We start from the raw sequence: 16,989 nt of genomic DNA, 5'->3' as shown, positions 1-16,989 counted from the left end.
TTCAACTGTTTGATATAAAAATACAAGTATATACATTCATTAGAGTTAAAAAAGTGAATTGCTTATTTAAAGTTAATTGCAGATTAGATTATTTTACTGACCTTATAGTTTAGTTCTACTTAAACAACTTACAATTTTTAACATATAACATGTATTTAAACTTTTACGCATTTCAATTTCTTAAAAGTAAATATAACTGATCTATTCTCATTTAAATATAATGAATAACGTAAAAACTCTTCAAATACGCCTCATTTAATATTTGGTTACTATAACTTTAAGTGGCAGCAGTTGTTCAACAGTTTTTTTTGATTTTTCAATTATTCACATAAAAATAAATTTGTTTAGCACTGGTTTAGATGAAAAATAGTATATAATAGTAGGAAATATTTCTGTGAAAAGTTTAAAACTTTGTTGAACAACTGCTGTTTCTTATAATTTAAGTAACCTAATAATTTAAATAATTTATTCTGTATATATAAAGTAGTTTATTAAGGAAAATTTTTATAAAAACAAGAATGGCAGCCACAAACTCAGTATTCTAATTACACTCAGGATTACTCTTTTAGCATTGGATTGTGGTACACTTAACTTATTAGTACTACCCATCATAATTAAATCCTACCCTATTTAATTACTATCTAATAAATACTAAATTCTATTTAAGACTACTTTATATAATCAAACAAGACAGTTTGGAGTGATGAATCTATTATATAAAGAACCACAAAAAAATACAAACAAAATATTACAAATATAAATTAATATGATAAACACTTTAAGAACTGGAAGTTATTTAAATCTATTTCAAAAGATTTAAAATAATAAACTAAAAATTAAATAAAACTTTTAGTAAACAAGAAACTGTAAAAGAATAAACTATTAAACTATAAACATGGCTTAAATATTTAAACAATAAAACGCCAGTTGAAATATTAACTTTAAAACAATACTAACAATAAACATTCACAAATCAGTTCAAGATATATTGTTGCTTCCAGCTGCACACCAAAACTAAACTTACTGCTTACATGAAACTGCCTATCACGCCTTGACGCCCCGTTCTATCAGTATTTAGTTTGAAACATAACATCAGATGATTCTCATTGGCTCGTGCAATGAAGCGTATCTAACTCTAAATACTCTCCAAAACAATGACAATGCAAGGAATTTTGCACTGTCATTACACTCTGAATGTTTTTTAATTTGTTAAGTATTTTAGATAAGTGAAGATATAATGCCTAGTTAAACTTTTAGAAAATAATGCTAAATAAGTATTTTATTAAAATCTCTGGGCAATTATAACTTTTTTTAAATTTCACACTTAAGATTTGAATTTAAATGAGAATAAAATGAACCAGTAACAATACTTTGTTATTACTAATTTGTTTTATATAACCAATTTTATAGAAACACTAGTTTATAAATGTTAATTTAGTTTTCTTTTAAACCCACGGCTTTCTTTTTTTACACTTTGACAAATTTTTATAACATAAGTTTAGTAAACATGAAATTTAGCAGAATTTTTTGTTATCCCTTAAAAGTTAAAATGTTTTAAGGTATAAGTTTGAGCAAGAGGAATACTTTTTAGGACTTTAAAAAACCAGGATAAATCAGGCTAGTTTTAGGTAAGAAAGTATAGTTTTTAGTTTTTCAGGACAGTTTTAAAACTTAGAGGACAACCATAATTTGTTCTGAGCAGAAAATAACCTCGAAACCTAGAATTAAAAAAATAAAAGAAAAAACTTGCAACAATCAGGTAGATCTATTAAAAAAAAAATATTAATTTAAGTTTTACTAAAAAAAAACAAGAAATTAGTTAAAACTATGTTAGAAGAAAACTTATGGGATAACCTGTAGTTTTCAACAACTTTCTTTTACGTCATATAAGGTATAAAATTCAAGTTTAGTCGTATAAGTAGCTTGAAATTTAACATTTAAACTGAGATCTTGTATAGGTAATTTTTTTTTACAAAGTTCTTTTTCTTAGTGTTCAAATAAATATTTAAACAATAAAATCAGACTTTTTAACAAATTATTTATACTAAACAGTTTTTACTAATTAGTTGTATTATAGTAACTAAATTTTATAAGTTTGTTCTCTATTTAAACTAAATAAAACTTATAACATTTAGGACTCTCATTTAAAAGTTAAATCCGGATTTTACCTAGTCTTAAACTGAAAAAAGATCCGGATCTTGCCGGATCCTAAATAGTGGATCCAGTATATCACTATTTTCTATTTAAAATTTAATTGGTCTAGAATACCTTAAATTATAAATACCTATGAATTAAATTCCCATTATGAAATCAGATTAATTGCTGAAGTATAGTATCTAATGACATACAGCCACTGTTCTTACTTCTTCAAAGCATATTAGCTACCAAGTTATTTTGTGGTGATACAGGGTGGATTTGTAACTTGGTAAAGTTACATAATGTTTTTTGTAAATTTTTTAGAACTTAGTGAAAAATTAATTTCCTCTTACATTTTTGCCACTCAGGCTACCCCAGGATAGTTCAGACTAGTGTAAAGTAATCTAAAAACTCAGTTTTTTTTGACCTAAAATTGTGTTTTTGTTAAGCCCAAATGTTATTGTTATAATAATTTAAGGTACGTTACTAAAAACTACAGTACTTTTTCACAGTTGGCTTATTTTATTGATTTTAAATTTCTCATACTCAAGCTGACTCAGGCCAGTTCAAAGTCACTAAGGCTGCTATTTTGCCAAATAAGTTGCAAAAATCAGAAATATAGCAACAATTTAAAATAAACTTTTTATTAAAGCATTTATTGTCAAGTTTTCTTTTACAAAGTAAGCCTTAAATAGTTTAACTAGTAATTTTTATTAGCATAAACTGAAATTTTAATTAGATTCAAGTCAAAAAAAATTATACTTATTACCTAATACTAAGCTAAGTTGTGCATTTTTGATGTCATTTGTTTTGTAAATATTCTCTTATGTGTCAAAGCTATGTTAAATTTTTTAACTACAACCCTGCAAAACGTTACATACAGTCTGTATCATTTAGTTTGTTGAGTTATCTTACATTATCTTCAAAGAACATTTATAAGTATAAGTGAATAAGTTTCATCGGTATTAAGAAAAAGAAAATCATGTCACAATTATAATTATACTTATTATGTAGCAGATAGAAAATTTAAGCTTTCTAAGATTTTTTTTGTTAAAGTGATACATGGTTAAAACTGCAAGTACTCAGCTTAAACTGTTTGTTTATATATTAAATTAAAGTTACTAACAAATCTTTTTTTGTATATATTTTTTTATAGTAATTAAGGTCTTTGCAAAAATGTCAAAAATTAATAAACATTTTGATTCAATTTGAAAAAAAAAAATTAAACATTTGTTTATTAATTTAAACATAAATTAAATAAGTTTTAATGTTTTAAAATAAAATAAAATTGAAATTAAAGAACTTTAAATTATTAAAATAAAACTAAATAAAACTATAGTAAAGTATTTAAAATGCATATTAAAGACTTACAACTTTTTAAAATAAGTGAGTATAAAACCATTAAAAATGTTTTACAACATGTTAAAAACTTTAAATTTCAATTAAAACTTAAATGATTTCCGAGTTTATTAGTTTATTAAAAACTTTACAGAAATATTGTAAAAGGTATGAATAGAAAAGCTTTAAAAAAACCTTTATCAGCCGAGTGCAAAAACGTTAATGCAAAAAAAACAAAATTCAAAGAACCAATCTACGACTTTGATGAGCTTTTATTGTGTAATAGTGATGGTAAATTTGTGAATTCTTGCAAGAAAAACACAATAAATCAGATTGATAAGCTAGCATGTTCAACCGCTGTGTACCAAAAAAGTTAGCTATGCTTTACAATCAACATCATTATATTTTATATAAGTTCATCAAAACAATAAAAGTAAGCAAAGTATATTAAAAGCGGTTGAAAATGTATTACGGCCAGATAAAAATCTATAAAATAGATTAAGTTAAAAAAAAAAACAAGGTCAATCTCACCATAAAGCCTTATCATAAAAATTTTGTTCACGCTTCTTTATACTTTAACAGTATTTTAAAACAAACTATAAAGTCATTTTAGGTTTCAAAAGCTGATCATGGTAAGTTTTGATCTGGTAAAAAGCATAACATAATAAATGCTGATCGGCATTGCAACTAGTTGAGCAGTCAAGTATGCATAATGAAGACTATTTAGCATTATCAGTTTGTATGAAATGTTTCGTTAGTTGTTGTCGAAACGTTTAAGTACAGTTTGTTTATTTAAACAATTAAAACCAAAAATCTGTAAAATGAAGACATTTTACACAAGTAAACCTAAATAAAGAAAGTTTTTTGAATTAGGATAGACTAAACTAATCTTTTGAAAAAAAAATGTTTAAATATGCATAACATAATACCTATAAATATAAAAATATTATTAATCAGTTTTTAAAGTGAAAAATTCTACAACTTTTACATTTCCTTCCATTATTTCAATTAAATTAAATATTCACATTTTAAGCTTAATGCTACCTACCGAGGGTGTCGCTTGATGTTCAAATTACTAAACAAATTCTTTTGTTTTACCTAGTTTACCTGTTCTACCTAAAATACTTTTGGTTTTTGTAGTCATCAGTGCATTTTTTTTTTCAATTGCAAAAACAGCTGATATTGAAAGTTTGGTAATAAGATATAGATACTATAACATCAGTTTATCCGCACCCTTTAAAACAATGTAACAGTTCGCCATTATCTTTTGTACACAACAATTCAAATGCTTAAAAAAAGATTAAAAGGACCTTGACTAATAAAGTAATATTAATTTTTTAAATAAAAATGTTTATATATATGCATTGTGAGTGGGAACGGGTCAAAATTGCACGAAGACAACAAAAATGCACGAGAAAGCTTAATTGCACGATTACACTTTTGCACGAAGAAAAATTTGCACGAAAGAACAAAATTGCACGAAGAAAATTTTGCACCAAGGGTCAGTTTTGCACAAATTAAATTTTTTTACGAGAGTAAGAAAATATATAAAAAACAGAAACAAAAATTTAAAGATAAAAAAAAGCTACCGACCGAGGGTAAGAGTTAGGGGTAACAGTGAGAGTATAAAAAAAATAACGAATAAGTTACCGATCAAGGGGTGGGTGTCAGAATGACACAGCGACAAAATGACACGGTGCGTCACTTTGGCACAGCGACAAAATGACACGGTGGGTCACTCTGGCACGGTGCGTCACTTTGGAAGGGAGGGTCACTTTGGCACGGCGACAAAATGACACGGTGCGTCACTTTGGCACAGCGACAAAATGACACGGTGCGTCACCTTGGCACGGTGCGTCACTTTGGCACGGAGGGTCACTTTGGCACGGCGACAAAATGACACGGTGCGTCACTTTGGCACAGCGACGAAATGACACGTTGCGTCACTTTGGCACGGAGGGTCACTTTGGCATAGCGACAAAATGACACGGTGCGTCACTTTGGCACGGAGGGTCACTTTGGCACAGCGACAAAACGACACGGTGCGTCACTTTGGCACAGCGGCAAAATGACACGGTGCGTCACTTTGGCACAGCGACAAAATGACACGATACGTCACTTTGACACAGCGACAAAATGACACGGTGCGTCACTATAGCATGGATAAACAAACTTATAAGCAAAACTAAACTTTTTCAGTAATATAACTTTTAATTGTAAAACTTTGATAGTAATTAGTTAAACAAAAGATTTAATATATTTTTTCCAAACTATAGTAGCTTGATACATTTGAAACTATATATGATACAATGCTTTAAATTTAAGTCCAAGTATAAAAACAAAAATATTCTTAAGTTTTATTTTTTACGTTTCAAAACTTTTCATATTTATGTAATGAATAAAATTTAGTATTTTTTGTTAAACGTTTAATTAATTATTATCAGGAATTGTTATAAAAAATAACTAAGATTTAATTTTATACAGTGTTATTTCGTTGTAAGAATAAGTCATGCGTGTTTTAACTCTAGTTTTTGAAAATACAGAGTTCAGCTGCTTTTGTAGTATCTAGCCAGTTATATTAAATATGTTTAATATTTCAACCTAGTAGTTTGTTTAAACATAAAAGTTTTATTATTACTGTTTTTTAAACGACAAAAGGTTATCGCTCCAAAAGTTATACCAAAGAACATTTCAGTTATCGAGTCGTAAATCACATGCTTTAAAAATCTATTACGTGCAATTAAAAATAATTTTTTTTTAAAGTTAAGTCCTAAATTTCCAAAAACATACAAAAAAAAAAAAATCCAACAAAAGTTAATAACTTAGGATGTTTACTTAAAACTCTGTATTGAAAATGTATAATAAACTTGTCTAAAAGCAAATAATTAAAATAAACGGTCCTGGAGCCTAAATTTTTGAAAAAGTTAAAAATAGTATTATGAACAGTTGAGAGAAAATTAAGAGTCTGATGCAACCATTCATGCGCATTTATAAATTTATCACTTTTAAGAAAATTAAGCGTTAGAGGTTATACAACTTGAGTCCTAATAAATCAAAATTAGTTGTTCTTAAAAATAGTGCATTAAATGTTAAGTTTATCGTCAATTTAGTTAATTGTAATAAAGTTAATACTTCAAGTCTTTTTAATTTTTACAAAACTTTGTAGCCTAAAATATAAAGAATTAAACTTAGAGTATGACAGATATTATAGTATTTTTTTGCATTTAAGGAATTAAATAGCATTTATACTATTAGTTTTAGTATTATAATAGTAAGAAAAATTGTACTTTGTTAAAGCAAGTCTACAATAGTCTATTACAAGTGTGTAATAGTGGTTTATTGAGTTTTATTTAAAAAGATGCTTGATGTAGGAAATGTTTTGCTAAAAAAACTAATTTATTTGCGGTTATTTGTACTTATACTTTTATCTATGCAGTTTCAATGTTAGGTGCACAATTTTATTTGCGAAAGAGCATTATACTTCTACTTTTAAGTGCACGATATATGTTGCAACTAACAAAAGTCGCATAGAGGCGTAAAATTTCGATCTTTTAAGTCAAGTGCACAATGATTTTTTGAAGATGTTGCAACTAACGTAAATCGTCAGGAAACGCAGTATTTTAGTTCAAAATTGTCAGCTATTAAGTCGTCAAAATAGCGCAAGTATCACTTTTTTTAAGCACAAAATCGAAAAATAAGAACCGCATTAGAATTTAGAATTACAACAGCAGAAAAGTTGTTTTCGATAACGTCTGAGTTTTAGTTTATAAAACAAAATATCCTCTGTGTTAACACCTACTAGTTTATTGTTTTGATATGCTGAATGATTGATCTAAAATGTAGATTGTATTTTTTAAATCAGAATGTTGCTGAAGTTTAAAAAATAGGTTTATATGAGTTTTTATCTTTTTAGTCGTAAAATGGCAAGTCATTTTTTAATTTTTATTACTCGTATCAAGTTCTAGTACAAAACTGTGTTTAAGTTTTTCCATTTGAAAGAAATCAAAAATAGATTCCCTTTAACTTTGGCAGTCGTATTTTGTTAAAAAAGTTGCTGCTTTTGCATCTTTGTTAACTTTGTTTGATACAAATAATTATTTGTCGTTTATTAAGCACAGCTTTTAAGCACACCTTACACCTTGCTACTGCTTAAAAATGAGTATGTTGTTTATAAGTACAACGATGGACAATAGAAGGTATAAACATTACGTGTTTCACTTTATTTTATGAAGTCACAATCAAAAATTCCTGCGGTCTTTGTTTTTAAAGTTAATCAATGTGATTGTTGCTGATTCTACAAAACCGGTTAGAAGACAGGAAACCGAAAAGTTTCCTAGAAAAACAAGATCGTTGTCCAAACCAATGAAGATTGAAGTTTCACAACAAATCGTTCCCTCCCTTATTAACCACCGTGTCATTTTGTCGCTGTGCTAAAGTGACCCTCCGTGCCAAAGTGACGCACCGTGTCGTTTTGTCGCTGTGCCAAAGTGACCCTCCGTGTCAAAGTGACGCACCGTGTCGTTTTGTCGCTGTGCCAAAGTGACCCTCCGTGCCAAAGTGACGCACCGTGTCGTTTTGTCGCTGTGCCAAAGTGACCCTCCGTGTCAAAGTGACGCACCGTGTCGTTTTGTCGCTGTGCCAAAGTGACGCACCGTGCCAAGGTGACGCACCGTGTCATTTTGTCGCTGTGTCAAAATGACCCTCTGTGCCAAAGTGACGCACCGTGCCAGAGTGACGCACCGTGTCATTTTGTCGCTGTGCCAAAGTGACGCACCGTGTCATTTTGTCGCCGTGTCAAAGTGACCCTCTGTGCCAAAGTGACGCACCGTGCCAAAGTGACGCACCGTGTCATTTTGTCGCCGTGTCAAAGTGACCCTCCGTGCCAAACTGACGCACCGTGCCAAGGTGACGCACCGTGTCATTTTGTCGCTGTGCCAAAGTGACGCACCGTGTCTATTTGACGACCGTGTCATTTTGTCGCTGTGTCATTCTGACCCGCTTCCCCGATCAAGAGGGTCTACGGTTAGGGGTAACAGTTATAGTAAAAAACAAAACTAAATTGAAAAAAAAACAATTAAAAAAATTAAAAAAAAATCAATCCGTGCAAAAATTTCTTAAGGCAAAATTATCTGCTCGTGCATAAGTGCCATCGTGCAAAAGTGTCTTCGTGCAAAAGTGCCTTCGTGCAATTTTATCCCTTCGTGCAAAAGTATTTTTGTGCAATTTTGTGCACTGGTGCAGTTTTGTCCCCTCGTACCCATTGTCAATATATACAGGCCATTTTTATTATTGAAAAGTTTTAAGTATTTTTTGAGATAAGATAAGCTTAAAGACAAAGTTATTTCTCGTAATTTATAAATATCTTGAAAAAGATATAAAATTTTGCAAAAAAAGTAAAATGTCTGTAGATATTAAGAAGACTTACAAACGTACTTTTTAATTTTTTTACATCATTATTTAAATTATGGTCTCTTAAGTATTTTTTTAAAAACTTGAGATGTCGGAACTTGAATTGTCATGTAACCATTATCTTAAACCTTATCTCAAAAAAACCTTTGATTAATTTCAAACACTTTCTAATACAGATTTAGGTGACACTGCGCTCATCCGTTGCGTGAAAGCCAACAAGATGGTGCTGAGCAAAAACATCGAAGGCAGCATCGTGGCGAGCTTGAAAAAGAAAATAAAAATTTTCAACGCGGCTGCAATCCTTCCGGTCGTTCGCATCTTCGGCCCGCTTGAGTTGGAAATTTTCAGCTACGTTGAAAGGTGCTTTGCCAGCGTTGCCGAAACTCCCGCCTTCTTAGAACTGGACTTTGATCACGTGCGGAAGATACTTTCCAGCTCCGGGCTGAACGTGACCTCGGAGATGGAAGTTTTCGGCGGAAGCTTGGATGAGTCACTGCTACCAGGAAAGATGCGAGCGAGACCGTCTGAGCTTGCTGTCGCGACCGGCTTTGAAGTTCGTTTTCCAAAACTCGTCGTCTTTCAAAAAGCAAAGTCGTTGTCTCGGCGTCATGGAACGCCATCTGGAAAACAGTAAGTTTTGTGGCAAAGCGTCGAGCGAACCTGTTACGAACAGATATTGCAACCAGTGTTCCTACAAGATACTGATCTCCGGGGGCGCTGTTACAAAGTACGGGCAAACTCTGCTTACTGGTAAAGTAAAACTTCAAGATGATTCGAAAACAAACAGTTTTACTTTTCAGGCATTATCAGATAGAGCTTGCAATTACAAAAGTGTTGTTTTGAAAGGAAAAATTTATTTTTTCAGTGAAGATCCATTGCTTGGTAAACCCATATCTGTTTTTACGTGCTTGCAAGATTATATCTTAAATAAGAAAGTGGCCACAATAGAACAAAGGCGGGTGCAGCACTCCGTTTGTGGCGTGATAGATAAAGTTTACGTCACAGGGGGGACGGAAAACGTGCAAAGTTTGAACTCTTGTACTGAGTTTGACACAAAAACGAACAAATACAAAGAAGTTTCCGGAATGTTTTCTACCAGAGCGGCTGCCTACAGTGTAGTGTTTAAAGGAAGAGTCGTGGTAACCGACGGTTACGACGTCATCGACAGATTTGAAGTGGATCTGCAAACAGTTGAGTGGTACGATCACGTGTCAGACTCTTGGTCGCCACTCCCCGACATGGTCCGTCCCAGGAGCCGTCACGGGTCGGTGGCGATGAGAAACAAGATCTTCGTCGTGGGAGGAGTTGGAAGAAACACGTGCGAGGTGTTCGACGCGGTTTCTGAAAAGTTCGCCCTCCTCGCTAAAGCGTCACCGGTTTTCAAGAGTAGCGCTGTCCATCAAAATATGACATTTATGTTCGGAAACAAAGTGGTCGTGCCCGGTTCGAACAAAATTTTGTTTTTCGACACGGAGACTGAAAAGTGGTCGGAAGTAAAGTCAAAAAAAGTAAGTGCCATTCTTTCCGTGTATTTTTGTGTTAAAGCTCCCATCTCAAAATATTAAGTTAAGAGTTCAACAATGTAAATGTATTTTATGTTGAGCTGAATTTATTAAAGCTTATTCTTTATACATATACGTCTTTTATTTATTTAGCTAACAGTCGTCTAGGTATTTAATTTTACTGAGAAGTATAAAGATAATAAAATAAGAAATACCGTTATTCATTTGAAATTTTTTTTTTTAAATAAATTGTGCATGAAAAATCGTTTTTAGTCTTGAATATAAGAGAATTATTTTAGTACAACTTTTCGAATGTACATTAAATTATTGGAAATTTTATAACGGGTCAAATGTGCACTAAGAAATTTTTGCTCGAAGGGTCAAATATGCAGGAGAGGTCACTTTCGCACAATAAACCTGCTGCGTTAACTTGCATAACTTTGAACATTGAATATGTAGTTATAGTTGACAAAATAACCATATATGAATTTGTGCATTCAAGCACAACACTGAATAACAGAATTTTTAGTTACAGAGATTTTTAGCATATGGAGTTTAATTGAGATATTGCTTAAAGTTATTATTAGACCTACTTTAAGAATTGCGTGTCTTACTTATTGTTATATTTTTATTAATAGAGTTTTAACAAACAATACTTTAATTGTTTTAATTCTGTTTTGAGTTAGATTCAAGTGTTTTATAGCTCTCACATTAATTAAAGTTTTCAAATTATTTCATTTAAAACTAATTTATTACTACGTTTAAGTTCTTTTAAAAGTGATTTAGAAAAGTAATTTTTAATTTTGAAATATAGTAATTTTATTTAGGTTCATTTTTAGAATAGATTCATTACTCGAATCGTTTGTCTGATATATATATATAAAGTAAACTTAAATAACTTCAAGTAAATAAATGATTAAAAATTTTATCATGAATAGTAATAATAAATTAAATAACGAACAACCTTATAACTATTAGTCATACATTTTTGCAATCAATATGTATTTTTTAATATAATGAAACTTAACTCGTTGTAAGTCAGTTTCACTTTTACCAAACACTTTTATTTTCAACTATGATACAAATGTATATGTTTCAATAGTATGAACTTATTAAGTATTATAAGTTTAACAAAAATCAAAACAATTAAGTTTGAGTGGCCTTATATCCGAACAAATTGCAAAGTTTTAATATTTTGATGCAGATTAATCTATGGTCGTCGAACAATGCGTTGTTTGTTTGAAAGACCTTGAAATTAGAACGCAGATGGTTTGTTTAGAATACCTGGAAATTAGAACGCAGGTAGTTAGTTTAGACCAGGGGTCGGCAGGTAGTTGGTGCCCGCAGGCCAAATTTCAAGTACTAAAATTTTCGCGGGCCGCAGTTTTAGTTTTATTGACATTTAATTATGTAATATGTCGTTTTAATTTTAGTCACATAAAAGACAGTTTTACTTTTATTCAGTTTATTGTATTAAATGACTTTAAGCTACAAATAGAATGTCTATTTATTAGAGTAAAACTTAAATTGACTACTACACTTAAGTCATAAAACTATGCCGTGTACAACTCGATAACCGAAAGGTTCCTTTGTACACCAGGTCTTTAGACCAAACTTTTTGAGCGCCTTTATTTTAAACGTTCAATAAACAATACATACATATATATATATATGTACTATCTTAAACAGTTAATACGTTTAACTTAACGGTTTTATTTTTTACGTACAGCCTAGCTTTCCATAACAACCGAGCTTAAAAACTATTATTGGTCACTTTTGTAAAATTTTTATATTATAAACCACTTTTTAATATTTTCAAAATATCACTTTTAAAACAAATTTTGCGTTGCAAAAAAATTTTACTCTTTAAGAAATTCAGTAACTAGTTAACTAAATAAAATTAATACATGAATAAACTACTAAGTTAAAAACTACAAAATTTTAATTACATAAATAATGCTTGTATAGTTTAATAAAATGCGTTATTATTAATTAAATATTCTTTTACACGGTTGCCACATTCTATAGCAAAAGTTTCTAAGTCACATCAAACCAGCCTACGTATATTCAAAGTTGAAAAATGTCAAAAACTTGTTGTTTATCAAGCTTAAATACCTAACTAAAGTATCATCATTATAAAAAAGTATAAAACCAAAACTAGAAAAAATTACAACTATTGAACTACACTACAGTTATAAAAACTATTCTGAGAGTTCGAAGATTTATTCAAAAATTATTTAAAGTAAGAATTTTACACACCCCTATGTTTTTAAAAAAGTTTTAAACAGGTTTAACTTAGTCTGAGTTTTTCAAACTCACCTGTTTGTTTGGCAACCCTGTTAAAAATAAAACTCACAAAATGAAGAAATAACGAAGTTTATTTGTATTGAAATAGATTAATACAGCAAAAATATATAAGTTAAAATAAGTCAGCTTGAATAGACAGATAAGTTTCTGAAATATTGTTATAAAATTATGAAAAATTATTAAGCCATTAACGACGTAGAAAAAATTATTTTTGTTGGGCGCATTCTAGCAATTCTTTATTGTTTTATCTGCAATAAAATATTGCATTAAAAAGAGTAAATGTGAAAACAATACAAACTGTGCCAGTTTACCTCCCCACGCTACGCCCCTGGTATGCAATGCACGTAATTATTTTAATATGCCGAAAACCTAAAAAATAAAAATGTATACTGAACAAAGGCGATTATAACTTTTGTCATATATGTTGTTTTAAATGTGTCTATTCACACTTGAATATTACATGTGGAAACAATAACAAAAGAAACCTACACTAAATATAATTTATGTAATTACATGAAAATTGGTGTTTAAAAAATGAGCATTTTGTACATAAGAGTTAGTTTAAAGTGCATAGAAAATTTCTGAAAGATCAAAAATTTTCAAAACCAAATTGATCAATAACATTTACTACAAACCTAACTTTGTACTATAATCTTATTTTAATTGTTTCTGTGTACTTTCAAATATAACATGTAGTGATAAGATATATATAACATAAACTTAGGTATAAATTAAAATTTAAACAAAATACCTTAATTGTAAAAAAAAAACTTTAGTTAACTACTGTGCATTATTTTTGTACACGGTGGAAAATATAATTCAGTTTATTTACTTTGTTATATAAGTATATCACTGAAACGAAGTATTTTTAACAGTCTTCTTACAGATCACAAGGTACTATTGTAAGAAGAAAGTCATTTGAAACGAGAAATAAACACTGCGCGAACGCTAATCTGTCTTTTACATTTTTAAGCCAAACCAGTAAAGTCCTTAGTTGTTTTAAAATGCTATACATGGACTTAACACGAAATAACTAATCAAATTATATCAAACAACCGAAAAAAACTTAACTTAAAAAATAATTTTGCTCAGCGGGCCACATTTACATATTGGTGAGCCGCAGTCTATTCAAAATTAAAACATGCTCGAGGGCTGCAGATTTTCCCTTCACGGGCTGCAGTTGGCTGATCACTGAACTAGTTTTTCTGAAGATGTGTTCAAAATAAATTGTAAGTGGTCGAACGAAACTAATTCAAACAAATTTTATTACATAACCCCTTGACATTTAATTCAATCTTTTTGTATGGTAACATTTTAAACTGAACGAGAAAAACAAATAAATTTAAATAAGATTAAATCAGAATACAAGTAAAAAAAGGGTTTGACACTAGGTTTAAGTATTTCAAGACTTTGAGTGCAAGTTTTTTGCAATTGAAGCAATAATATTATTAGTTTGCTATTAATATTACTTATCTCCTTTTAAAAGTGAATTTAAAATTATATCTATTTTTTTGTTCTTATGTTACTGAACAAGATTCATAGTACATTATTAAACACAAAATTCAGTTAGTTTTTTTTTTCAGTTTTATTTTATTCATTTTATTTTCTTTCATTATTATTTTTTTTAAATGATTGTTTTATTAGTAACTGTCCTTGACATGACTTTAAACTGTATCCTGGTGTACGACTCGATAATCGAAAAATTTTTTCGTACACCAGGTCCAAATATTTGAGCGCTTTTTTTTTCTTCGTTCAATAAACTCACTTAAGAAGATAACAAAATTAAAAATTAACACAGGTATTTTAAAGTTAATAAGACTGGATTGAAAATATACAAGTTAAATATAAATAACAAAATAATGCATAACATATAAGGAATAAAAACAGCACAACTTACTTATTACTATACATTATAAAATTTAAATGCAAACTTACAACCCATCAGACAAATAATTACGCACACTAATAGGGAAAAGTGAAAAAACTAAAGATCCACAGATTTCTTAAAGGCATTTTACAAAACAAATGATTGGTTTGCACAACTTTGTAGAAACTTACCAAAAACCATTTCGCACAAATATTTATAAAGGTAAAGCGCTTATTTAAAATAACCTTCTTGTCAACCTAAAAAGCCATGATGCTTTTATTAACATAAAAAAAGTGTACTTAATTTTTTTCAAACTCAATCTTAAATAATTTATGAAAGTTGTAAAAATAGTTATTTTGTTTGTCAATTCACAGTTTGTTATTTAAATATGAATTGTCGTATATAAGTTCCGTTATTTCCGGAAATAAGATTGTTTTGGCTAAAGTTATATAGTATAGATAGACTGTTGGCAAACTATTAAAACTGAAAACAAAAATTATTGCTTAATAACAAATAAAATTTAAACAAGATTACGTTTGCATACTTAAACGCATAAATACTTAATATCCAAGAAAGAGAAGCTTTGAAAGCTGAAAAAACATTATAATTTAAATTAAAAATATAATTTTCAAAACGTTTAAGGCTACTCGCTTTTCGCCACATTGGCAAATCTATTTATAATTAATTAAAATTAGGTTTTTTAGGATAGTTATTCTTATCTTAGAAGATATAAAATGTAATTTTGTTTTACAAACTTAAATCTTAATCGTTAAAACAGTATTTCATACAACTTATTCTGCTACCTTTTGTAATGTCTATTTGTAGATTTTTCAGTGACTCTAACTACTTCTGCAAAAATATTACCAACATGATAGCAATATGGGGAAGGGGTCAAAATTGCAAGAGGGAGGACTAAACTGCACGAAGATACTTTTGCACCAAGACAAATTTGCACGAGGGGACAAAACTGCTCGAAGGTTCAACTTTGCACGAAGACAATTTTGAACGAGGGAACAAAACTGCACGAAAGCAATTTTACACCAAGGGTCAAATTTTGCACGACTTAAAATTTTGTACGGAGGGTCATTTATGCACGACAGTAAAATAAAACTAAAATTAACAAAAAAACAAAACGAAAAAAAAAGTTCCTGACTGAGGGTAAGGGAAAACAGTGATAGTAAAAATCTGAAAATAACTAGAAAATATATTATTATAAAAAACAAGAAAAATGAATTAACGAAAATAAATTAGTTGAAAAGAAAAATAAGTTACCCACCGAGGTAAGAGGTAACAATGACAGTAAAATAAAACTAAATTAATGAAAAAAATTGAAATTAATTAAAAAAAAAAATTAAAAATTTAACCCTTGAAAAAATGTCTCTTTTGCAAAATTGTCTGCTCGAGCAAAATTTACCATCTTGCAAAAGTGTCTTCGTGCAATTTTTTCCGCTCGTGCAAATTTGACACCTACCCACCGCTAGAAGTTATTTTAAACTACTATGCTTATTTTATTTAGTTTGAAAGCAAAAAATATAAAATAATTAGATTGACTTTATTAGTTCTATCTTTTGAATATGGTTTATCTTTATGTGCATATAACATTATTATAAAATATCATTTAAAATACTTAATTGTAAAATTGTATCAAAATTATGGAACCTTAGTCCTTGAACTCGAAAAAAAGTCAGATAATTCAATTGAATAAAATTTTTAATCAACTTGACTTAGTGAACAAGTTCTTTGTAACTTGAATTGTGAACTATCTTTTTTTAATGGCATTAGAAATTAAATTTATTTTTGAAAAGATTAATTTATACTTGGAAAATTTACAGTTTAGGTTTTAAAAAAGCTGTTATTCCAATTAAGCATTTTTAAACAAAAATTTAAATAAGCAGTTGTAGAATTCACAAACTCTATTTAGATACAATATATAAAAGTTTGTAATGCAATTGAAAAAAATAGCACTTCAATACAACTTTACATTACTTTAAAGTTTGTAAATTACAAGGGATAGGAGCTTTGAATTAAAAATGATGTGCTATTTTCGTTTAGCAACATAAACTAAACTAGTAATTTTTAATACTTTGATTAGAAAAAAAAATATTTTACAACTTTTATTTATACAAGTAAAAACATAAAAAATCTAGTTTCATAAAAGGTTAGAATTTTGAAGTTTTAATTTAAATAATAAAAAAATTAAATAGTTTTATAAAATCTACAATTCAACTAAAAAAGCTTAAAATAAATCAAGCACTTAATAAAAACTTGTAATGTCGTTTTCATAATTACACAAAAACTTAATAACATGAGCAAAAAGTTTTCATACAATTATCTAGAATAAGATAGCTTTAGAATGTAATATAAATACTGTTCTAAATTTTATAATACATTATCATAAACCATGACTTTGAGAGTAACAATTTAAGTTTA

At 29.1% G+C, this 16,989-nt stretch overlaps 1 protein-coding gene across 1 annotated transcript; it reads left to right on the top strand.

The window, feature by feature from the left end:
- Positions 1-8,872: 8,872 nt before the first annotated feature.
- Positions 8,873-10,448, top strand: LOC145828883 (kelch-like protein 6). Its single transcript, XM_082936629.1, has 3 exons — positions 8,873-8,903; positions 9,060-9,513; positions 9,557-10,448. Exons 1-3 carry the CDS (start codon positions 8,873-8,875, stop codon positions 10,446-10,448), a joined length of 1,377 nt encoding a protein of 458 aa, XP_082792755.1.
- Positions 10,449-16,989: the final 6,541 nt, after the last annotated feature.

The sequence above is a fragment of the Thalia democratica genome, chromosome 2 (assembly GCF_965202585.1).
Source record: "Thalia democratica chromosome 2, ktThaDemo2.hap1.1, whole genome shotgun sequence".
Lineage (NCBI taxonomy): Eukaryota > Metazoa > Chordata > Thaliacea > Salpida > Salpidae > Thalia > Thalia democratica.
The sequence above is the reverse complement of the archived record's forward strand: the minus strand, read 5'-3'. Positions and strand labels throughout refer to the sequence as shown.

Bases quoted from the DNA above. Each gene is read 5' to 3' on its own strand.
- LOC145828883 (XM_082936629.1), top strand. From the start codon at position 8,873: ATGTCTGTAGATATTAAGAAGACTTACAAAC. The intron at 8,904-9,059 runs GTACTTTTTAAT...TTTCTAATACAG, and splicing joins TATTAAGAAGACTTACAAAC to ATTTAGGTGACACTGCGCTC. The intron at 9,514-9,556 runs GTAAGTTTTGTG...TGTTACGAACAG, and splicing joins GGAACGCCATCTGGAAAACA to ATATTGCAACCAGTGTTCCT.